The sequence below is a fragment of the Octodon degus genome, unplaced genomic scaffold (genome assembly GCF_000260255.1).
Source record: "Octodon degus isolate 3935 unplaced genomic scaffold, OctDeg1.0 scaffold00251, whole genome shotgun sequence".
Classification (NCBI taxonomy): domain Eukaryota; kingdom Metazoa; phylum Chordata; class Mammalia; order Rodentia; family Octodontidae; genus Octodon; species Octodon degus.
Genome location: NW_004524827.1, coordinates 1,407,175 through 1,432,572, shown reverse-complemented (window position 1 = coordinate 1,432,572; position 25,398 = coordinate 1,407,175). Strand labels below are relative to the sequence as shown.

Below are 25,398 nucleotides of genomic sequence, written 5' to 3'. Positions count from 1 at the left end.
GAGAGAGAGAGAGAGAGAGAGAGAGATCCTATTTCCACCAAGAAAAAGCATTAGGAACTTGTGTTTTTCAATATTCTCTCCAAATACATCCTCTAAAAAACTGTAAAGAATGTATACTTATTCCTTTTCAGAAAATTTGATCTTTTATAGTTACAAAAAACATTTATGCATAAAGCATCTATTATAGGACTAAGATATAATTTTTATCAAACATATGTCCTAATGTTTCCTACTAGTGGAGTTTTAAAAAATTATTAGAAACAGCAGTCCAGGATACTAATTGGGCATCGTCACCTGTCTGAAATGGATAAAGAATTTCCTTTAACTTAGCCTCCAAGAAAGACTACTATTTGTAGTTTGTCAACAAATAGTTTTACTGGGAGAAGAAATAAATTTCCATTTATCATACTGGCATATCTCCCAGTTTGTGTTTATATCCTCTCAGTCAAGAAGTGAGAGAAATATGTATTGTGTCCCTTGTTGTTCGTAAGTGTGAAAAATGGTTTCATCTTGAAATCAGCATAAAGCACCACCCACTCACTTCCAAGGAGAATTTTTATTTGAGGTTTATTTACAAGCTTCAAAAGAAGTTCTGAGAAAGGTACCAGAAGGGTGAAGTGTTAAAAAGTGTGCTTGCTATATTACACAAAAAATTAGCTTTCTATCAGAGAAAAGAAAGACTTGGGGGAGAAAAAGTATGCAATAGGCCCCATTTACTGGGGTATCATTGTTAGCTATAAACAAACCTTAGACGAAATTTGGCCTTCAAATAAATAATGTGTGTTGTCCTAGGATCATTTGATTCTGTTTTCAAAATGAGCATGTGTGGCAGAATAAACTGGAAGGGAGGCAGCAGTAATTGATCAAGATTTCCAAGAACATAAACAAAATATATTCAGAGCAACCTTTTGCAGAAGATTTGGTATTAAATCATTGTTGCTAGATGGTATAGCCTGGTTCTCTGTAATGGAAGGTTAAACAGATCCTTGAAACAACAAAAACACCCTTCAAAATGATCTATTTTTCTGGGGCAATACAAAGGGGCTTACCATTTTTGTTTTGATTGCTTCAGCTTTAAACAGGAATGGTAATTTCAGTACATGGGCACGAAAGCAAGACATCAATTGTGCAGATGTAATCAGAAAGTACATTTCCTTATGTTTTATTTCCTTTAATCATTCTTCTTTTTTGATGGAGTACTGGGCTTTCTAATAGAAAAGGGGAGTTTTAGAATACAGCTCTAGAACAATGGGTTAGAATAGCTATCTTTAGTTTTTAAATTGCCAGGAGCCTAGTAATAACATGTCATTTTGAGGGTAATTGTTAACTATACCATTATATTGATATAAAAAAGTGGAAACCTACCTGTGAAAATAGATGCTAATAGCAAAGCTGGTCTTCCCAAGCCAATAATTGGAAAGATTTTTGAATAATACAACCTATAGTGCATTGCTGAAGTAGTGACATGCTAAACAGCAGTTCCCTCATTTATTAAAGAATATATCATAGTCTCATTATTAGGATATTCTATTAGCAAGAGTTAGGAGATTTCTTTTCAGCGATGCTGTGCAATTGTCATTTCTGGTCTCATTCACTTCCAATTCATTTAAACTATAAAATTTATTACACTACAATTAAATGTGTTTGGAAAAATGAAATTTAGCCATATTAATCTTACTCAACTATTCAAAATCTTAAGAAATTTATTGCAAGGGCCTGAGGTTCAATCCCTGGGCCTGCTGTGCCGGCCCCACCCCCAGGATGTACTGAGACAGCAATCGAGACTGAGCATGGTGGCCCCTGCCTGTAATCTCAGCACTTGGGAGGCTGTAAACAGGAGAATCACTACAAGTCTGATCTAATCTAATAATGAGACAATGAATACCCTATAGACCCTTACCTAAAATACAGGAAAAAAAAGAAATTTCTTTGCTGGCCAATAAACTTATTAATAAAATAGTAAGAAAGTACTGCTTCTCAAGGTATCTCATAGTTCTATAATAAAAGACCAATTCATTGGAGTGTAACTCACAGCTGCTCTTGCAAATCATGTTGCAAAAATAATCAGAAATCATCCTGGAAGGAAACTAAAATACTTAAAAACTTGAAATCCAAAACTCATATGATGGATGATATTCCTGTTTCCTGGCAGACCCTTTCCAAATATATATTGGTGCCATGGCATGCATATTTTACCCTCTTATTTATTTATTTTTCCTCTTTTGCCAGCAATGTTCCCATTTCAGAGTGATCAATAGCTGTTATTGTAGAACTGTAGGACCAAAAATTGGAAGAGAACTGAGGAAGACATTTCAGGAAATGTTCAGGGAGACTAACAGGCAGTCTGCAGAGATAGATCGCAGGGGTCAAGGGAGACAAAAATAAGACTGCACGGTGTAACTGCATTCATTCATTTGCTGTCACTTACTTCAGTCTGACACATTGGCATGCCTTCTCACAACGTGGATATTTCATCTGCCCTGGTTCATCTGAACTGACTTGAGCTATTTAGAACAGCAGTACTTGTTCCTTGGATTTTCTGCCCAGGCTCAGCAGTTTACAAAAATCATTGAGATTTGGACACGGAAACTGCAAAAGACTCAAAGTCTATTCTCAACATTTACTGAGCACTTATAATTACTTAGCCACAGAGGTTGACATTAAAATACAGAAAGGAATAAGACAAAGAATTCACCTTTAAGGAGCTCATTTGTGTTCTAATAAGGAAAATAGATAAGTAATGAATATTGTATCATACAACACAGCAAATTTTACAACAGAGCTATGGAAAATAAACTACAGGCTCACAAGGCAGGCATGACTTACTTCCCGGGAAGAGCAAAGGGAAAGATTTGAGCTGAGCTTGCAAGCACAGGTAGACGCTCCCCAACCAACCAGATGAGGAGAGCATTCAGAATGGAGGAGATAACATGGTACCAAAGCAAAGAGGTATGGAAATATATTAAAGCAATTTTAAGTAATTTGGAATTATCTGGATCTCAAGATACATATGACACTGTAATAAGAGGTGACTAAAGTAGACATGAGTCAAATCATGAAGAAATTTGTATACATTATCAGTAAGTAAATGTGGACCTCATTCAATAGTGGACATGTAGCCACTGAATGATTTTCAGACATGAGTTGAAATAATCTCTACAGGAAAAGCGTAGACATGGTTTGGAGATGGGTATGAATAGAGACCAAAGAAGTTAAGAAAAACTAAGTTAAAGTAAGGAAGTAAAGATAAGTAAAAAATGCTTTCAATAATTTCAATAAATTTTAGGAGCTAGGCTGAAAACAAGCTGATAATTAATTAGGCTTAGAGAATGAGAAGAGTGCTAGGGGTGCTCAGATTTCCAATTTAGTTAAGTACATGATCAAGATACTCATTGGATGAGTAGAGAACACAGAAGGGAGAGGAAGCTTCAGTAAGAGATGCAAAAAATAGGGAGTGAAAGTTTTATATGATCTGAAAAGAAAACAGAGCATAGTGAGTTTAGTTTTAAACGTTGTGATTTGGAGGTACCTGTGGGACATCCAGGTAAATTCTACTGGGAAATTGCATGCCAGGTGAAAGCTCTAGGTACTAACAAGTTTCAGCCTATAGAGACAGGAGTTAAAGCAGTGGATATTGGTGAGATTGTCCAAATAAAATGCTTCCAAAGCATTTTCATGAGACAGTATCTCAATTTTCTGCACTGATGACAGTGAGATATGGTCCAAAAGAGTGGAAAATTCAAGTCCTATTCATACATCTTTGAAGCGCATTCTAGCAGTAGGATTTCTTTCTTTTCACAAAAGTAGATTACCTCCTGATTGTGTTTTTCTAAAACTAATATTAAAATTGAGTGGCATTCTCTTTTCAAATACCAGTTGCATAGTGGAAGTAAGCTGAACTCAAATAGGTGTGTTCCAGGCATTAGGAGAGAGACAACTAGAGATGAAAAATTAGCGTCAGATGATTCCCAGAGCCTAGAGTGAACAAGAGATCATTAAACATTAGTCATAAGATTCTTTTTGAAGCATTTAGAATCACCACTGAAGGGCCTCATTTTATTTCTCCACTTCACAAACAGACAAACTAAAGCAGAGTGCTATAGTGTGTTTCACTTTCAGGTTCTCTTACACAAAACTGATTCTCTAGTTTTGAATGAATGCAAGAAAAATTTAAATGTCACCAAGATTATTGTGTGGTAATTACTTTTTTAAAATCCCTTTTTTCTGTCTAGGAATCGTACATAAAGGAAATGGAGAAAATATGTTCATTTCCCAACAACCTCCAGTGATAGCAACCATAATGGGCAATGGACACCAAAGGAGTGTAGCTTGCACTAACTGCAATGGCCCGGCTCATAACAACAAACTCTTTGCTCCAGTCGCCTTAGCTGCTGGGCCTGATGGCAGTGTGTATGTTGGTGACTTCAATTTTGTAAGGCGAATATTTCCCTTGGGAAACTCAGTTAGTATTTTGGAATTAAGGTAAGTCTCCTGCAATCTCTCTGTTTCCCTAGCCAATAAATTTTTTAAATCAACAATGAGGTAACATAAAGAGACAAGGTATTGGCAGAAAAGGTGGAAAACGCAGGTGCCAGTATTGTGGCCCTAAGTTGCATTAATAGGAATAATGGTCAAGGTACCCTTTTCTCATATTTGAAGCAACTTTTGAGCACTTATTTGGAGAAACAGAGAATATTAACATCCTTGTATTCGATGTTTCTCTGTGTATATTTTCACTAACATAATCTCAATACTTCCAATGGTTAGGTAAGTAACTCACTCACTAGTAGCCATCATCAATCTTAATTTTAAAATATGTGTTCATGATAGCAAGTACAGGTATTCCCAGATCCAAAAAGCTAAACTTCCTAAATTCTTTAGGTCCAAAATTTTCAAGCAGTTGTTGCATAAAGAAGAAAGAGAAAGACTACTTTTTAATGGTATGATGAAGAAAAAGTAACAAGTTCTCTGGCTTTAAACACTCAACCCCATAATGATTAAAGCATTTTCTTATTATTCCATTTTAGGAATTTTGCAGAGTAAAACATGTTAACACTTTCTGTAGTGGGTTCATGTCTTTTGTTAGTCCATATCCTGAAGTTTACTTAAAGATTACAGCTAAGTAGACTGTGGCTTTGCCAGCTTATCTCTTCTTTCTGAGTCTATAAGACAGTACATCCTCCAGAGTTCAAGAAAAAGGAGCATTCACCCCACCCCATTAGGCAAAAATAAAGCTGCTTTCTCTTTTCTAGGTAAATTGGTAAGAGTTTTTTTTTCTAATTGATTATGAAAGCTTTAGCCCTGACACAAGCCTCTAGAAATTTAAGCTAAAGGTTTATCTATCTTCCAGAAGATTGTGATGTCATCCCAGGAACTATTCTACAAAGTCATTTTGACCTCAGGCATCTTTTCAATAATCTTAAAAACAGTGACTGAAATAGCAAACACATTCATGAAGAAAATTGTATTTTCAGAGTAATTTAAACACATGCCCATTAATCTTAATTGTCAAATTGAATGGATTAAGGGACTCCCCAAACAGAGACTGGATCATGGACATACTGTATTCATCAGTGGATTACACCAGTGATACTCATGACCAAACACACTCTTAGTAGATGGGCCCAGTGGGAAGAGGGGAATGACTGGGTGTGCCTTCCAAGGGCATTTCTTCTCTGGCACTCTTCGCTTGTGCTCTCATTCCTGAACACTATGAAGTGAGCAGCTTTGCTCCATCATGGCCTTCCACCAGGAGGTGTGCACCTCAAAGTCAACCAAAGATGACCTAAAACCGTGGGCCAGATAAGTCCTTTTTTCCTTTAAACTATGCATGTCTGGCAGTTTGTCCAAACGAAGAGAAATCTGGGTGATACACAAGGCTAATAAAAATACATGAGATATTTGAGTTATTTTTAACACCTGTATTTACTCTAGTACAGATATTTGAATTCATAAGAGCATTCCTCAAAATTTTTACAATTGTCGTTCCATTTGGAATCTACCTCTCTCTTCTCAAACTGAATAATTCCTGCACACCAAGCTGGGAAAATCTAGTCCCAAGCCCCAATCCATTTTTCACATTAATTCACTCCAGTTTTAATACATTTCTTAATTATAATTGCAAACATTGTCATAGGGAAGAAATCTGTTAAATCCCTTGGCTAATAAAAAAATAACTGTTAAGACTTCATAAAGCAAAAACACACCATCAAATGTGGAGAGGTACAAATCACAGCCACCAACCATAATCAAGTGTTCTGAAACTCAGGATGCCGCATCTCATGGGGACATGTGATTTCCAGTAATATATTTCTAGGCACGTACTTACCAGAAAATCAATAAGGCCAAGACGCTTATATGCCTGAATTTGGAAATGATTTGCACAACATTTTCCGTTATTTTCAAAATGCTTCACACGCTTAGAATATGTACGTGATGCCAAACACGGGTGAGAGCAATGAGCAATTCCTGTAACGTCTGAACATTTTCAGTCATGCAGTTACTAGCTGTCAAGTAGACAAAGATCTTGTCTTCCTTGAGTTGATGACATTAACCCTATGAAGCTTGTGAGTCTAACTCCTCAAAGGAAAAAGAGTAAAGTTGTCTATAAAAATAATATAAAGAAACACCAGCTAAGTTTAGTCCCTTCCTGGGTAATTTAAATGTAAATTTACCTAAGGTGGAACAGTTGTCATTCATTGATGAGATTCACTCTTGGTCAAGAATCTTTAACAATTTAAAATTTGCCTTTTAGTCTAAAGTACCTTATGACCTTCAACATAGAATTATTTGAACTATAAAGTAGAATAACCTGAACCTTAGTTACAAAGTGATTTTCCTAGTATAATGAAAAAATAGTTTTCTGACAGTTTTGAAGTATTTTCTAATGCCTCTATTCATTCTTACCCCATAAACCCATTTTCTCTCACTACCATAGAGCTTCCGACACAGAGGCATGTACATACCATGAACTTACACACCCTGGCTTTCTCACTTAGTGCAAATCCCCCTAGCTGGCTTTTCTGACCAGAGATTTTTTTCTTGAATAATTTTACATATTTTCTGTTAGTCTCAGATTTCTTTGAGAAGCTATTTAAGACTATGGGCCCTCTCCCTCCAGAAAACAACTCAAAATTGCACATATGATTAAAGTGATCACATTTTTTTGCTCCTTGATTCCTCCTACTGCAACAGCAGCATGTCCCTATAGCAAAGTCCTAGCACCAACTTGTGATCAGGATCTCTTGCATTAGATTCAACAAGAAAAGCAATTCTCTCTTCTCTATTCCAACACTCCTGTAATTGGCTATCTGAGAAATAAACTGATTGGATACATGTAATCAACTTGATCTAATTGATGGGTAACTCCTTCACTATTTGACTACATAGTTGAGATCATCAAACCAATTATGTCAGCATACGTTATCCGTCATGTTTCCACAGAAATTAATATGGCTTTAAATAGATTCACTTTTCAAAAACCACCTATTCTGTAAGTGCTTGCCTGGCAAGGTCAAGGTCCTGAGTTAGATCCCTGGTACCACCAAAAAAAAAAAAAAGCACCTATTCTGACTAGTAGCCTGTGTATGTATATTGAATCATTCAAAGACATTTGTAAATTTATGTATTTGCTTTTAAATTTTTCCAGATGTAAACTTCCTTGGAAGAATAAGATGATTTAATATACCATGCTATCTTAAGAATTATAATGTTACTGGATTATAGTGCTGTGTTTAGGTAGAAACTTCATTTTGTATCAGTCTTTTGGTATTGTTGTTTTTGCTGCTGCTGCTGCTGCTATTGTTGTTAAGATTAGGTAATTTAACTTCTCCCTACCCCATGCACATTTGTCATTTGCCTTGGTTGAATGATCTATTTCTTGGAAACACAGACTACTATTAGTGATTTATACTGGTCTTTCAAAGTTGTGAATAGAAGAACAATATTCTCAACAGGTTATCATAGTAAACAGTAGAGGACATTCTAGATCTTAACCTGCTATCATTTTATACATCATGTAATGTATTACTACTTCCTTATTTACAAAGTTGAACTCAAGTTCATATTCTTTCACCCTCTTACATGTCTTATACTTGTTTTGAGATCCACAAATGTGTAGGTCTCAGCCCAACATTTGCTGACATTTTGAGCAGATGCAAAGTTTTCCCTTAATGGATGTCTTTTGCTCCTTTCTCTTATTCCAGATTTGAGCCAAGTTTAACAATTCCAGATGCCCTTTGACATTTTTAAAGTTTGGAAGGCTGTAGATGCTTCCAATTTCAGCCCTCCTAGATCAGACTATCTCCAATTGAGCTTCTTTAATTTGACCTAAAAATAACTTCATTTTTCTTGGTTGCCAATCATCTGTTTTCTCTTGATGGCCCACAACTGGCTGAAAGAAAAAGTCAGTGATCTCATTGTCTTTAAATATCTGCCAAGAGACATATTATTTCTTGTTATTCAAGTCTGTAGTACCCCTTTGCCTATTTTCTACAGATTTTATCCAAAAATGAACATCTCAGTACTTCTTTCCAGTGAAAGACTGAGGTAAGATCATAAACCTGAAGGACTTTTAAAAATACATTCTCTGAAGAGTTTTGAAAATAGATTCTGATCAATGTAGGATAATTTAGGTCATTTTCCTAGGGATTTATTCCACATGTGAATGCACACACATGCATATATACTTCATTAACACAAAAGTAATATCATAGATATGTGAGCTTAACATTAGAAAGATCTGTGAAGCTATCAGGTCCAATACCATTTCCAGCATATGCCTGAGAGTTCATCATCTCTACTTTTTTATCTCTTTCAATAATGTGAGCCTTAAACACTTCTGAAGAAAGCTCATTGCATCTTTGGATGCTTCTGCTACAAATCTTTCCTTCCATTCAATTTAAATTTACCTTCAGGAAACATCCACTAATGGTAGCAAATGTTAGCATCCAAGGCTGCACAGAAATCACTTATCTCCTTTACTGGACAAACATTCACAAGTGAGAAGAAAGGTATCATAAGTTCTTAAGCTTTTTCTTCTTCAGTTCAAGCATTCTCAAGTCCTGAAACTATTTCTCATCAATTATGATTGCTTCTTTTTTCATTAATCTTAGGCTCATAGTCATTTTATGGTTTTCTTAAACTAACAGGGATAATTATATAAGCAATATAGGAGACATCATATCAAGTGCTTTGCAAGAATTCAAATATGTAATTTTTCCTTGGTCCCCTTTCATCTCCTAATTTCACAGTTCTATTAGAAAACTCACTAAGTATAACTGAAAGTGATTTATTCATAATAAAAACCTCATGCTGTTATATTTTGGAATTCTGTTGTTCTCAATATATTTATTTTATCCTTCACTTAAAAAATGAAAGAAAAGAAAATAAGAAGCTGGTAAATGCGTCTTTGTACCTTGAGTAATTTAGGCTCAACAAATGTCAATGTGACATGAAAATTTCTCTTGAGATTTCACTGTTTCTTTTCCAATGACTGGTTAATATTTCTTGCATTGTTCTCAGGACTTGACTCCTGTCATAGACTTAAAATGAAATAGACCTAAAATAGCACCCATTTAGGCTCAGTTAGCATGCTGACAGGCAGTGGAACTTGCAAAGCACTCAACTAAAGGAACGAATAGAACCTGGGCTTCAGAGAGTTCTACAAATAGCTGACAAATAGCCAGGAAGCATATTCTTTCAGCATCAATGGAGATACAAATACTAGAAATGCTACATGTGGATGAACTATATGGTTACCTCCTCCACTTGAGCTAATGTATAAGCACTGACACTCAAAAGTTCCATCACTTCACTCACTGGTTATCTTCAGTGTCTCAAGTTTCAGTGGTCATCTTCAGTGTCCAAATTTTCCATTCTAAAATACTGTTTTGCTTTGAATTAAGGTATAATGTCTCATAGAATCCCAATGTAGGAATAGAATGGCCCATCAAGCTGAAATAATCCATTAGTCTATGCACATGCATTCGTTTATCAAATTGGACCTCACATAGACTTCTAGCTTAAAGCAGGGCTCTAAAATACGAAGTAGGCACATTGGTGTAAGGATGAGGGACTGAGCCAGAGTATGGGGAAAGTTAGTATTAGACATGCATTGAGAGGGTAGGAAGCCCTACAGTGTCATTGGCAGGTAAGAATGAGCAAAGCATATGCAAAAGAAAACCATGAAAAGTCAATCAGGGAAGGTACTTCCTTCTTTGTCACCAAATATACTGGACTGAGAACAAGAAAAAAATACCAAGGAGTGAATGAAGAGCAAGTAAGATATTACCACTATGACCAAGCAAGCCATTAAAACTTCAATGATGCCAAGACAATGGCTCCAACATTAGCATACTTCCAATTTTCAATTGTTCCCCTCTTAAAAATAGAAAAATAATAACTAATACATTATATGAAATGGAAGAGGCCAGACAAAAGAAGGACAATATTATATGATTCCATTTATGTGATATATCCAAGAGAGGAAATTGATAGAGACAGAAATCAGATTTTTAATTGCCTAAGACTAAGAGAGGGGTGAATGGGATGGTGCTATTAGGAAACAATACTGAATTTCTTCACAAGATACTAAAAATGTTCTAGAATTAGATGATAGGAACAATTACACAACTCTGAATGCATTGAGAACTGCTGAATATGTTTTAGAAGGGTGACTTCTGTGCTATAGGAATCATATCTCAATGTGTTTTTAATTAAAAAGAAGATAGATGGCCCTTTTCATCATTTAGATTCTGAAAAAAAATCAAAAATCAAGCCACAGACACTATCATTACAAATATTTCTTACTCTAAAAAGATTTGCAGTTCTACTCCTCCCCGCTACTCTTCACTCGTGGCAACCTTCAAATCAGTCAGTTGCCAGGCGCTTATGCCCACTGATGAGCCCGAGCACTTGTGAGGAACTCGCACGTGGGCACCTCAGCATGAAGTCAGTTACTAGCTAGACAGCAAGCTGACTTTGGTGGTGGCTCAATCTTAAATCCTTAACTAAAAGTAATTCTGAGACAGAACAAGGTCATACACTGGAAATAAATTCCGTCATTTTCACTTCCTCCCTCTGAGATGTTAATGAAAGAAGCTGCTCTGCATAATATGGGACATCTTTCCAAATTCACAATGACAGTATTGGCAGGATCAGAAGCAGCTGCAAGAAAATCAAACCATCCCCCTTCCTACTCCTTGCCATCACCCAAGAATTTCAAAATCTTTTGTAGCCACACACATTGGTCTTTCTAGTATTTTCACAGCTAAACTTCCTCTAAAAAAATTCAACTGTGTTACAGTGATGAGAGCGAGCCTCACGTACACTCACCCTATAATTTGGAAGCACAAAAGCAAGCAAGTGTCTAAGAGACAAAGAAACTGAAAGAGGTGCAAATGCCTGAGGCCAGGTTTCTAATCAGAGCTCAGCATGCTCACTAGTTGACCTTGTGGCAGCCCAAAGGATACCTACCCTTTTGAGATGGGCCAAGGAAACAGAAAAGTCAGTGGACCCTGACCTGTGGTCCAGCCAGCAAAATCCCAGAAAGATTCTTTTTCAAGAGTTGAATCCATTTTAGCAAACGGTTCAAATGAAATAGTTTTGTATTTTTTCTTCTTCCCTGACATTCCAAAGAGTAAGAATGTTTTCTCGTTTAGAAAAAAAAAAAAAAAAAGGTTTACTATCTTTGTGTTCTCAAAATGACACAAGGGCCAGATTTAAAATGATTTTGAAATTAAAGTGACTGTATTTCACAGATGATTAAAATTCCAGGTAGACTTGACTCAAAGTCAGGTCCGTACACAGATTACATTCTGTGGGAGAAGCCTTGCACCATGTCCCAGAGTGAGTCGCCCTAGGCAATACGCCTTGCCAAGGGGCTCAAAGATCAGGGGCTGCCAAAATGTTCTGCTTTCCTTGGGCTCACAATTCTGTTTTATCCACTCCATTTCCTCTCTTGGAGCATGGATGGCTAGAAGACACAAGGCTTTCATGGTTGATATAAGTGATGTTTTATTGAAGCTACTTTGATGCAGCAATTTTGATACCAGGGACATTCTATCAGAGTCTAAGATAAAAACCTTTATAATCTTCAACTTGTTAGGGAATATACACAATAGATATCCCTCTCTTATCTCTGAGATCAGATAAATGGCTTAAGGTTAGGGTAGGAATGTCTGTCCAGGGACTGGGGAGATGGTTCAGTAGAATAAGCGCTTCCTTGGCAAGTGAAGGGCCTAGTTCAATCCCCAATTCCACAAAAATAAAAGAAAAAGAAAAAAAATGACTGTCCAACACAGGAATTTATAACAAAACAGTGATTTTAGGTTTTGAGAGGATGGTGATTAAAACAGAATATGGAATGATAAAATCATTTTCAGGGCCTGTTTGTTCAACTCCTATTCCAGTGGTTCTTGTGGTGAGTCTTATTCTATATCAGAATCACCAGCTGAGTTTGATAACAATATAATCCACAGACCCCACCCCTATATCAGGGTTCTGATTTAGGGACTGGGGAGATCATCAGGAAACCTAACTTGAGCAAGAACTCAGTGACTCTGATTAAGATGGTCCAGGCAGAATATTTTGAAAAACTTGCTGTAGAACGAGGCCTACCCATCGAGCAAGACACATAACAGCCATTATACCATCTTAGGAGGAGAAACGTGGAAAGATCTGACTAACATTGGTTGCATAGCTGACTAAATGGTCCCTGTGGAACTTCCCTAATTGTAGCAAAGTGGGTTAGGGATTGGTATGTCTGGTTAGATTTGGTTTGTTAAATGATACTGATGATTCTCCATTTGCTTTTACTTGCCACTCGTGGATCCCTTGTGCACTCTAGAAACAGAGATACCAGACATAGGTAAGCAAATCACATGGGATGCTGCCAATGTTCCTTCTTGCCTAGGAGGTTACCTCCTAATGGTGTGCTTAGCAGGGAAATGTTGCTTCTTACATGGGGTTAAAGAAATAGTGTGAAAGTCAAATTGGAAATTATGATGCAGGTAAGTGTCTTCTAAGAGAAGAAGGCTGCCTCACTAAGTAGGAATTTACTGGAGGTACAACCCATAAGAAAAGGAAAGCAAGATGAGTAAAAGCTGGCGGTTCAGTACTCCATGGGAAAGCAAGGCTGTGTCATCACATTTACCTAAGGTGACTTTATGAAAGTGTCCATAAGTTCAAAATATTTGAGGTTTTCAAGTTGCAAGTAGAAAAGTAATAAAGAAATCTAAGTTCAAAAATATAGTTGACAAGTATATTTAACAGTAACAATGATGACTTTCTTTAACAAAATATTTTCTTTTTTCTTTGATATAACTTCATGATTTTTATCTCTTCATACCAAAAAGTAGTAGTAGAAAAGACCACAGTGACTATTTACTGTTTATTAGCACTGCCACACATTTCTCTAAAATTAACCATAATGACTATTTCTATTCGATTCTTTATACATTACAGTTGTCAAAACTGTTCTAAACTCCTGAAATTGAAAGAATGATAAATTTGTTCATCTGCAGATGGCAATTGTCATAAAAATAGCACCAATAGGTTTTTTTGGCTTGCATTTAGGAGTTACCACTTTCTGAATTCCAATGCATATGATTACCCTTGTTGCTTTGACATAACTGATTCCTTAAGCAAATTAAGGTAGTTGTCAAATTGCTTACTGAGAAAGTGTTGCACAGTATTAATTATAAGCATTAATCATCCACTTAATAATCCATGTGATTTTTGACTAGCATGCATGAAGTTGTCTTTGCTAACTTGAAGGGCACTGCTGAATGTAAAACTGACCCAAAGATGACAGAAGGTCTAACACCCAAATTATTAAAAAAAATTCACATAGTTCAAATGGCAATATGCACTTAGACATGAGGGATTAAAACAAATTAGAATGTAGCACAGTGGTTTTACTTTCTCAGGTGTAGTATGTTTTCAAAACATAGAAATCAGTCTCAAAAAAGCTGAAGTGCATTTGGGAAATGGCACAAAATGGCAAGAAATTGCATACCAATATAGGTGACATTCCTGACTGTTTGCTGTCAAGAAAATAACATTAATCAGGTTTGAATTTTGTAGATTGGGCTATTCCATTTTCTAAAAACCAGTGCATAAAGTTTGAGAAAAAATTGCTGAACAAAATAAAGCACATAACTCAGAAGGCAGCAACACTGATTTTTTTTCCACTTTCACAAAGAGAACATTCTGATGGTGTTTTGTACACACAGTCATATAGGATCTAATCTAATCTTGGTAAGGCCCAGACTTGTTAGTGACCCTAGGCAAACCCCCTAGTGTATGGGTTTCCCCAGCTGAGGTTTGAGAAGAATGCTAATTCTAACTTCCCTCACAGGCACATTGGAGATATTCAATAATGAATGAATGTAATGCATTCCAAAGTACTTTTGTGTGGATAACATTTCTCTTGAAAAAATAGCCTATGGACTCTTCCTAAACAAAGCATGATTAATTTGGCTCAGTTGAAACTGCAGAAGCTGGCTATAAAGTATTGCAGGAGTTTTTTGGAGGGAGGGGGTGTTAACCCCTTCTTTATTCTAGAAAGATGTATACACATTGGGGAAAGGTAAAAATTGAATGAAATATGTGAAAATGTTCACTCCAAGCCCTGTTTAAAAAGTTCTTGCTGCAGAGATGCCCTGTTTAGTAAAATTGCCAAATCAATGCTGGAATGTGTTGGGGCCCTGTACCATTTATGTATAGCAAGTGACATGGTGATTCTAGGGTTGAAGAAGTCCCTGGAATCCACCAGATATTCCTATCTCAATGCAGGTAAGTAGGAAAAAAATCAGATATTCTGATTGGACCTGATTTTTATCCAATGAAAACTGTAAACTGAGTCTCAATTTAGTATTTGCCAGTCTCACCATTATTATTATTATTGACATGTATAAATATGCTTAAAGGATAAATACAGTGAAGAATATGCCACTCTTAAAGGTGTCTTTATTCTTATGAGCTACTTCCATTCCATTTTTGGTTGGCTAAGTAGCCAAGACCTGAAATCTTGTATGTCTTAATTTCATGTCTATAGTCAGTGTAGTTCAGCACTTACTCAGCACCAGTCCTTCTGGGTACTCTATACCCAAAGACAGAGAAAATGAATATTTCCTTCTCTCAAAGAGCTCACAGTGGAGAAAGAGAAGGAAGAAGTGATTGATTTACATATGTGCATCCAATTTATTTCACTTAAGAGTAAGGTCTCAAGGTGAAAAGAGACAAGAGACAGAAAGAATAGCGAGACAGAGAGAGAGAGAGACAAAGAGAGAGAGAGAGAGACAGAGAGAGAGACAGAGAGAGAGACAGAGAGAGATTGCTATATCCAGAACCCAGCTCTTGGTTTATGATATGATTTATGGTTGATTTTAGGATTGGGGCAAGGAATATACAAGATGACCCACAATCACTTTAAAAAATCTAGAAAAAATACTGCCTCAACTAGGAGATAAAGATCAACCACATCAGTGATGTCATGTTGATAATTTGTACCTTTAATATGACTTGATAAAAATGACGCTTTTCAGACACATTCCAGTCAAGAGACATCTGAACAGTACTGCCCAAAACTAAGGTCATCAGAATGAAGAAAAGTTTGAGAAGCTGTCACAGCCCAGAAGAGCCTAAGGAGACATGATGATTAACTATAATTTAGTATTCTGGATTGGAGCATAATCATTTTTTAATTTTAATTTAAAATTAAAAATTCATTTTTTTTAATTTTTATTTTTATTAATACATGTTTTCAGTACATAATGTTATTTTTTGCAAAATTCATAGTGGAAATTTGTTATGTATACATAATAAATCTTAATTCTTCTTCTTTTTACATCATACTTCTTTCTACATCTATTTTCCATCCTCATTCTTTCCCCGCTCTCCATCTCTTAACTGCCTTCCCATTTGCAGAAGATCTACATCCTTGCTTCCTATTACCTATCTTTTATTTACAGAAATAATTTTTAGAAACAATGCTAAGACAATCTAGTAAGTAGTGCTATTTCACAAGTCCTTCCTCTCTACTCATTCCTCTCTCTCTATTTCTTTCATAATACTAAGACTTATGACAGCCATGTCCTTTTAGTGTATTTGTCCCCCACTAGACTGAGTTTCATGAAGAATGAGGTTTATCTTGAACGCGAGGCTCTAGACCATAGCATAGATCTTGCACACATTATAGGCACATGGTAAATGCTTTCTAAAAATCAATTAAGAAACACCTAATATAGAAATGATTTGAAGGAAGGAGTTCAGATGATATATGATGGGCCCGTGGACTACTAACATGAGAGATAAAGCACAGTAAGCAGATTAGAGACAATTGTAGATGGTAGAATTAAAACATTGTGACACTGTATATGAGGAATGTTGGAAAGAAGGAGTTGAAAAGGAACAACTTCTGGTTTCTAGCTTAGGCAATTGTGTGCTCAGTAGTTGTGCACGTTGAGCATAATAGAGAATAACAAGAAAGGTTTGCTCTCCTCCAAGCTCCCATGACTTATTGGAGGGGATAGAGACACATAAACAAAGATGTAGTATGTAATCCCCTTATGCATAGTTCAATAAACCAATCTGGAGATTTGTGGAAGTCTTTCTTAAGGAAATGGAGCTTGACTAAAGCCTCAAAAGGCATATGAGAATAAATTAAACAAAGAAAGGATTTGTACACCACACCAAAGAATATTAAAAGGCTTTTTAATGATGATGGCCACACGATCCGAATAGTCCTAGAGGCAGTCTGGATAAGTGGGCTTAAGATTTCAAAACATCTTCTATGTGCCAGACTATAGAAAGTATTCCAGACCAGAAATGATGCCAGTTAGAACTAATGTAATGATTAAAAAAATGGAAGAGGAAAATGATTGTGAAAGCTAGGTTCCATACATAGTTACATGTACATGAAAAGGAAAGGAGAATTCATGAAGGATTTCTGGGCTTGGGCTTGAATGATGTCAGTAGTAGTACATGAGCCTTAGATTCAAGTAAAATATCCACAGAAGCAAAGTTATACAGCCATAATAAAATGAAATAAACCAGGTTCAGTGGCACATGCCTGTGATTCTAGCATTGCAGCTGAGTGAGGTAAGAGGAGCACAAGTGATAGCCCAGGCTGAGAAACCTAGCACCTTAGTGAGACCCAATCTCAATTTAAAAAAGAAAAGTTTAAAGATGTAGTTCAGTATAAATGTCCTGAGTTCAAGCCTCAGTAGCGCACACACACATACACAAACACACACACACACACACACACACACACACACACACACGGACGCATTCACAGACACACTCATACATTCACACAAAATTAATAACAATGAAAAATCATTAAGTAAATGTAATCATCTGCACAAGTAAAATAACATGAGCTTCTCTGAGAATATGTAACTGAAGAGTTTCAACAATGCCAAAATCTAGGCTAGGTAAGGTTTGTGTCAACTCTAGGAGCCATGGTTACATGACTACACCATCATATAACTGTTATTCTACCTTCAAAAAGTTAAAATATAATTGTTTCTTATCCTGAAGGAAGAAAAATGGATTGGAGAAGTAGATTGAAGCATGAGATGAAAAGTCTGGCAGTGTGTCTCTAGCGTGAGTCTCCCTCAGCAACACACTGCTAACTTTGCATGTGTCCTCTCATTGACAATAGGAGGACGTCAGGTTCCCAAATAAGAAAGGAAACCCAGAAGAGAAATAGGTTTAGGAGGACATGAGAAGGTAGGAAAAGAAAATAACTTCTGTTTGGGATTTATTGAGTTCTCAGTGACTGTGTGACACATAGGCGGTCATCCAGTTGGTAATTAGATAACAGAGTATAACAAGTATGAGAAAAGTATGTCCTGGGATATTTTTTTGTTCTCTGTTTCTACCCTCAAATGAATAATATTTAAATGTCAGCATCATTTCAATAAGTGGTACACATTGGATTTTTTCATACTCAGACCCATTACCAGAAAAAGAAGTGCTTGTCCCCTTGGTATATAAGCAGGAATATACATTAATTGTTTAACTTAGTAAAAGATTTTCCATGTGTGACAAAAGGCAGGCCTCAGATGGTACATGTTGAACAAATTGCTGTGAATAACTTTACTTTTCTCTTCCTTAGCACAAGCCCTGCTCACAAATACTATCTGGCTATGGACCCTGTGTCTGAATCACTCTATCTATCAGACACCAATACTCGAAAAGTCTACAGGTTGAAATCTCTTGTGGAAACAAAAGATCTGTCAAAAAATTTTGAAGTGGTGGCAGGGACAGGTGATCAGTGCCTTCCCTTTGACCAGAGTCACTGTGGAGATGGTGGGAGAGCATCAGAAGCTTCACTGAACAGCCCTCGAGGTAAAATAAACATATACCTTCTCTGATCATCTAAATATTTCATTTGACTTCACAAAACCCTAAGACTGTTGCAATACTATACTCTGTCTACCCATCCTGCCTCATATGGGCACTGACTCTGAAGTGTATCACCAAAACAGGGACATCTAAGATCAATTTTAGCCCACGTACGTAAGTATGGTCATCAGTGTTGTTAAAAGCCTGGAATTCCCTTCTGGTTGATAAAATAACTATTTCCCAGAGTCCTGTGGGTGTCCTCCTGGCTCCTCAACCTCTCTGGTTCTATCTCCCATAAACTGCTCCAAATTACTCAACTAAATGGTTAACCTGGCCCACCAGAGAGATTCAAGGCCAAGCACTGTGGCCTACATTATGTGGGATTAGGTGTGTCAAATGTGTTGAATGTCACAGGCCCTTAACATTTCTACCATTTTCTTAAGAAACTTTAAGGGCCAGGGAGATAGCTCAGTAGAATAAGCATTTGCCTGGCAAGCGCAGTGTCGAGTTTAATCCTTGGTACTGAAAGAAAGAGAGAGAGAGAGAGAGAGAGAGAGAGAGAGAGAGAGAGAGAGAGAGAAGCTTTAATAATTTTTTCTTCTGTTATTTTGTCCAAATTATTCTTAAAGTTATATATAATACTTTCAATATAAAACCTCTCCAACATAATGAATTCTTTTTTTTCTATTTGTTTATTTATTTTTGCTCTTTGTGGGAGCTCAATCCCACTTTCATTTATTCTAACTTTGATTCTCAACCTTAAAGGATAAACCTCCAACTCAACTGTATTACCTGAAATTTGTGAACAAATCTGTGTTTTTCAATTAATTTTATAAGTGCATAGACTTGGATCATGTATCCATCATAGGTCAGTAAGCTAAGACACACCAATGTTTTAGTCATGATATATTATCCATTCTACTTACTTAATCATTCTTGTTTTTTCTCAAAGGTGTGTGTGTGTGTGTGTGTGTGTGTGTGTGTGTGTGTGTGTGTGTGTTTTATAAAGTATTTACTGGGTTTTTGAAGATAGTTTTTTAAGTTATTACACAAATAATATATAGTTCTGTGGAAAAATTACAAAGAATGAAAACATTTTTTAGTAAAACCACCATAAGCCTCTCACACAGAAAACCACCATTAATGTTTTACTTTTTATGTTTTTATAACTTTTTTCCATGTACATCATGTATTTTAATTCTCTTGGAATAGAGTCATGTTATACAATGTTATTCTCCAATGTGCTCTTGATGTTTAATGCATTATGAGCATCTTTCCATGCCAAAATAGTATAGTGACATCAATGTGTTTAATTTGTAAGTGGTCATATATTATTTTAATAGCAAATGTTGCTCTTTAGCCACTAGCTATTTGTCATATTGAGATTAAATTCCAACTATCATCAAAATTTAAAGATATAACTTTCTTCAAGGCCTTTATCTTTTGGAAAACCTTTCTGCTTACCCCAGCCCATTAATATAAATTTCAACAGAGTCTACACTGCACAATTAGCACTGGATTTGTCTTGCTTTCCACTTCCTTCATGGATGGTGAGTTTTTTCTAAAGACATAAGTGACCTGAAATGAGAAGCTAATATATTTTTAAACTTATCTACCTCCTCCTCAAACTCTTAAAACAGTGGAGGAAGACTATGTATACTTATTTTTAATCAATTCAGTAACTATTATTTACGCAAGGTAAATTTCTAAAAGGAAATTCAAAAATGTTTAATGAGGATTACTTGGCCCAGGTGTATAACTCAGCAACTCAGTAGCATAGTGCCTACCTGGCAAGCATGGGGGTGTGAGTTTGGTTCCTGATATTAAAAAACAAATAAATATATATTCTAAAGAGGATTATTTTTTTTTTGCTAGGAGAACACAGCTCCCGAGTATTATGGTAGTGCTTCTTTCTTCTTTTTTGGTCCTCTGCCATTTCTTACACATAGTAGGTCCATAATAAATGTTTAATGAATGAATGAATAAGTCAGGTGCATCTTTCCAGGAAATGCATTAGGTTGGGTCCCACCTTTATCACAGTTTAAAAACTCTTGTGGGTATTAATAAGGATTTCTGCATAAGAGAGAGAGAGGGGTATCGACCATGCAGTGTGCTAGAATCTGTCATTTTCCTGAGTTGTTGTTGGTATGGAAACTACTCATCTCACCTACTTCATTCAACCTGCCATATGGAGAATGAATATCTAAGCTTTTCCATATAAAGCAAGTAACTGGTTCTCTGCAAATTTTTTTTTTGCTTGAAAGTCAGCGATAAAGAGTTCTGATGAACAGCATTTACATGAACTCTGAAGCATCTGTAATAAGAGTGCCAAAATTCATATAACTATTAAAACTAATATTAAACTAAGTTTTTCTTCTTGTCAGAGCTAGTATTATATTTTCCTTCAGCTTAGTTTATTCACCTTTCTATCCAAAAGTGGCCTGCACCGTACTCTGATACACTTCACTCGTCCAAAGCAGTAAGGGCTCTAAGTACGTCTAGCTCATGCTTTAGACACATAATACCTGATCCATCTAGGACAGCTTTCTTGGAAAGTTCCTAAAGCAGATGTTGTCAATATTTGGCCTGATTCAGCAAATAAACAGAATATTTAAGAGAACTGGATGTGTAGCTTACACTAGATATCTATCATATCTTCTTCAACCATACTGACAGTGTTTAAAGATCCTATTAGAGATCTTTAAATCACCCAAGTAGCAGAATCTATGTCTGGACCTTGGTTGCTCTGAAAATGCTGGTCAGAACAGTTAGATGCCAGTCTATAGCAACTACCTTCGTGCTGAATATAGACAGTGCTCACCCTTGTCAGTCAATCAGAAGTGAGGTTCTCATTACAGGGAATGCTGCAGGGCAATTTCATAGGAAAAATCATGCAAAAAATATTAAACCACTGTATGCATATTGGGGGAGAATATTGCTTGATTGCTAACTTCATCTTTTAGGTCCTCATGCAGATTCTTTGTCTCTCAAGGAAGGCCAATTTACTTTTGGCTTGTTTTGTATTATTTTTTTGCTTTACAACTACTGTGCACATCAGCTCCTTCTTCCTTCCTTCTCAGACGGCAGCAACTGATTAATGGATTTCTTTAAGATGAGGTTTGATTTTTCCCTCTACCTAAAAGCTCATAAGGAAAAGCTGTAGATCAGTAGAAAGTGGAAATATACATCTATGGAGTACCATTTCTAAGTTAGGAAAGAGAGCTTACCTTAAGAATTTAACAAGCAACATATTTGCAATTACAGGCAGGCTCTCCAACATGTCCTTAATTATGCAAGGTAAGTCAAGTAAATGTTTATCTGCAAGACAGCTAATTTACTTTCCAAATCTATTCTAAAAATAAGATGAAACAAAATTTGCTTTTGACATCATTCATCCTAAAGTCAAAGTAAATTATCAAACAAGATTAAAAACTAGCCAGCAAAGTTAAAAGGTTAGATGGGGTGTTTTATTTTGTTTATTTGTTTGGTGTTTTGAGACATGGCAACAAATCATGGTGGATAGCAGATTAGGAAAGCAGCTTTTCTGTTCATGTCCATGTTTCTTTGGCCCTAAAAGACTCACTATATCTCACAGTGATTACTTTCCCTAACTACCAAAATAGCCTTGGTAATATCATTGCCTATTTTTTTCACATCTGGCATGCAAATACTGTGCTCTGAGATTCCTCAGTTGTATACTGAAAGGCTCAGGATGATCTCTTTCCAATCTGTAATGTGTTATAATAGCCATATTTATAACTTAATTCATTCCCACTGTGTGTCATACACTATGCTAGACAGTTTACATGCACTGTCTCTAATTTCCACAACGCATAACTTTGTATGGTAGTATTCTTCCCATTGGACAAACAAGGAAGTGGAAACTCAGATAGGTTAAGAAAATTATCCCAGGTGACACAGTTTACAGATAATAACAGACATTCAAACCAAGTCTGCCAGACTCCAAAAAGTCCATGATGAAAAGACAAAAGGCTGTGATATCTGACTGCCTTCACTAAATAATTGATGACCTCTGGGAAAGATAGAAATATTAGAAAATAGTTTCAATCTAAAAACATGTATTTAATGGACACAAAATAATTTTACTTACAAGATAAATATGTTTTAGTCTGATTTCCTATTCCTATTGACATCATTTCTCTTAATGTTTTACCTAAAAGTGTATCCATAGTGCACTACATCATATGTACATAGTTGTAAATGTAATTATTCAAATAAATTACCAGGAAACCTGATTGCTTCTTTTTCAAAGACTCTGCAGTTAAGAACTTCACCAAATTTTCCTTAAGGGGCCAATGTAGGGAGCCTTCATTTTATTAAATTTCTTGACAATAATTCCTACAAATTTTGTTTGAAGGAAAAATAGAAGTGTCCACAAATAGAATTTCATGTGATAGTCCCTGGGCATTTCTTCTGGGAAGAAGTCTTTATCTGATCCAGTTGTGTGCACTTTGATTTAAATCCCAATAAAAAGAAACGTTTGCCATTCTTCACATCAACACGTCAGCGTAATGGGGCAAGGAAAAAGTTTAGCAAAGGGGTTGACAGAGTGCTAATCCTGGCATCGGCCTTGCACAATACTTTTACAACATGCACAGATAATGTAGTTGAAACTTAGGTTCCATTTATTATTCTTGCTACAACTTTCTTTAATTCTACAGAGAACTCAAACTAATGAGTTATGCAATAGATGACCAAGTGCTTAAGCAGGATGTGAAATGGTACAAGGTGGGGATATAAAATAAAATTTTTGATAAGCTTGAATGCATTTTTTGAAATAGCTATAGGGGGTGAAGGAGTGACTGGACAGGATGAAATTAATCAATGATTTAATTTGGATTTCTTGGACCTCACTAAGGACTATCTCTATTTTCATGTATATCTGTAAGTATAGAGACCTTAGAAGTCAGCAGGACTAAGGTAGTATCCAGATGAGTGCAAACAGTTGTTCCACAGGCAGAAAACTATTTTTAAATCCTGACAGCTTCCAAAAGTGGTTTTAAATGTCATGACACAAACCATACAGGATTCATTTTAACTTGATCAGCAATTTTGAAATCTGGGTATGTTAAAATCTAGACAATGTGTTATGGTCCCTTCTCAGATCTAGCTGAGGTAGATTGTGTAGCTCCACTTTTTCCTTGTCATTGGCTTACTATTCTGAAAAGCTATTTGTGAAGTTAGTGAAAAGATACTAAGACTATAATCAGTGACATCTTATTGAAGTCACTGATATCGATGACTGAGAGGATTTAGTACAGAAATAGGAATAAGAAAGTTATTTTGGTTTTCCTGTGCAATGAGCACAGTAAGGCTTTCTCTAAATTCTTTTAGTGAATTATATGTCTTAGTGTGCAGCCATTTGGATGGACTCTAAGGATAACCCTGAACAAAATTACAGGCTAGCCACAACATGAATGAAATGAATGGCACACTTAGGAAACTACAAATAGAGAAGTATTATTACAATAAAAGTATTTGAGGATAACAAGAGAGAAAAGGCCAGGAATAGGAAGTTAAGGTTTTTTTCATGTACATACACAATTTGAAACAGGAGCATGACAAGATCATGAGATGAATGTATTTTGTATAATTTCAGTAATAGGGTAGTTAAGTGTACTGGGGCAAAGCTAAGTTAAAGAACCCCTGAATATTACTAATATTTATAAAGTAGTCAATGATCAGGGGCATGGTAAAAGAGACAGAGAAAAGAATAACCATCAGGAAAATGGGAAAGGAACTGGCAAAGCATGGTATTGAGAAAACCAAGGAAGTAGTGTGTTTCAAGGAGATGTAGAAAGTGGTATAAAATGTCATGCATTTGGGGCTGGGGAGATAGCTCAGCAGTCAAAGCACCTACCTGGAAAGTACAAAGACCCAAGTTCAATCCCCAGTACTACATGTCATGCCGTCGTGCCATCAACTTGATGGTGCAGATCTGTAATCCCAGAACTAGGGAGGCAGAGACAGGAGGATCACTATAAGTCCCAGCTTCATAGCAAGGCCCTGTACCAAAAAAATGCATAAATAAATAATTTTTAAATGTCTTTAGTGAATAGAGGGATTTGTTCTAATGGTGCTTGTAAATAGGATATCATGTCCACATCTTGTACAGCAATTAACCACTAGGAAGAATGTATGCAATGTGTTAATTATTGAAACTGTCTTATCAATTTGGTTTGGAACTGTCTCATTGCTATTTGTTTCTCAATAAAATTATGAAAAATAAATAAAATAAAAATAAATAAATAAATAAAATGTCATCCATTTTTAAGTATTGAATTAGGATATGAGGTGTTCATTGGTGACCCTGCCATTGATGGTGTCATTGGCAGTATCAGTGGAAAGCAGATTTTGGTCATTTGATGAGCCAATGAAGGGAGAGAATAAATACCACGAATGAAGATGGCTGCTGTGAAACTTGAGGGTGAAAAGATAAGTGGTGAGAGGTCGAAGAACTCAAAGAGGCTTTTTCTATAAGAAAGATGGGCACCAGTTATAGGTCAAAGGAAAGATACAGAAGACAGGGAATAAATCAAAAAAGATCTGTAGGAAACTGGAAGGAAATAAACTTTGAAGAAGAGAGGAGATAAAAGAGGCTATACTAAGATAGATGTAGGAATAATGATAAGTTTGCAGATAGAATGAGCTAAAAGGTTGATGATTATCTGATCACCTCATTGGTCTCAGAGATGTATATTTTCCTACTGAAAATGGGGGAGTAAGTTCAAATGTTTAGGACAGTGCAAAAGATTTGAGAAACTCACTGAGTAATACCTGATTTCTGGGTATGATTAACGTTTTTCCACCCATAACCAAATTTCCATTTCTGTTTCAAAGCCTTTCCTATGGAATTTTTTCTCAAACATCCCTGTTTAGCGGAACCAGGGATTGAACTGAGGCCCTTGCACTTGCCAAGGAAGCGCTTATTCCACTGAACCATCTCCCCAGCCCTATACATTCCTGTTTAGTATCAGAGGCATCTTGAGAAAAAAAAATATACTTGACAAAGTCTAAAAT

At 36.1% G+C, this 25,398-nt stretch overlaps 1 protein-coding gene across 3 annotated transcripts in view; it reads left to right on the top strand.

The window, feature by feature from the left end:
• Tenm1 (teneurin transmembrane protein 1) overlaps positions 1–25,398 on the top strand; it is a 713,845-nt gene that overhangs the window by 587,425 nt on the left and 101,022 nt on the right. For 2 of the 3 annotated variants that reach the window (XM_004646075.1, XM_004646074.1), the window contains exons 20-22: positions 4,233–4,482; positions 12,848–12,868; positions 18,128–18,360. In XM_004646075.1, the coding sequence (XP_004646132.1) occupies positions 4,233–4,482; positions 12,848–12,868; positions 18,128–18,360 (504 nt within the window). The remainder of the gene's footprint in view (positions 1–4,232; positions 4,483–12,847; positions 12,869–18,127; positions 18,361–25,398) is intronic. The other variant, XM_004646076.1, reaches the window with a different exon arrangement.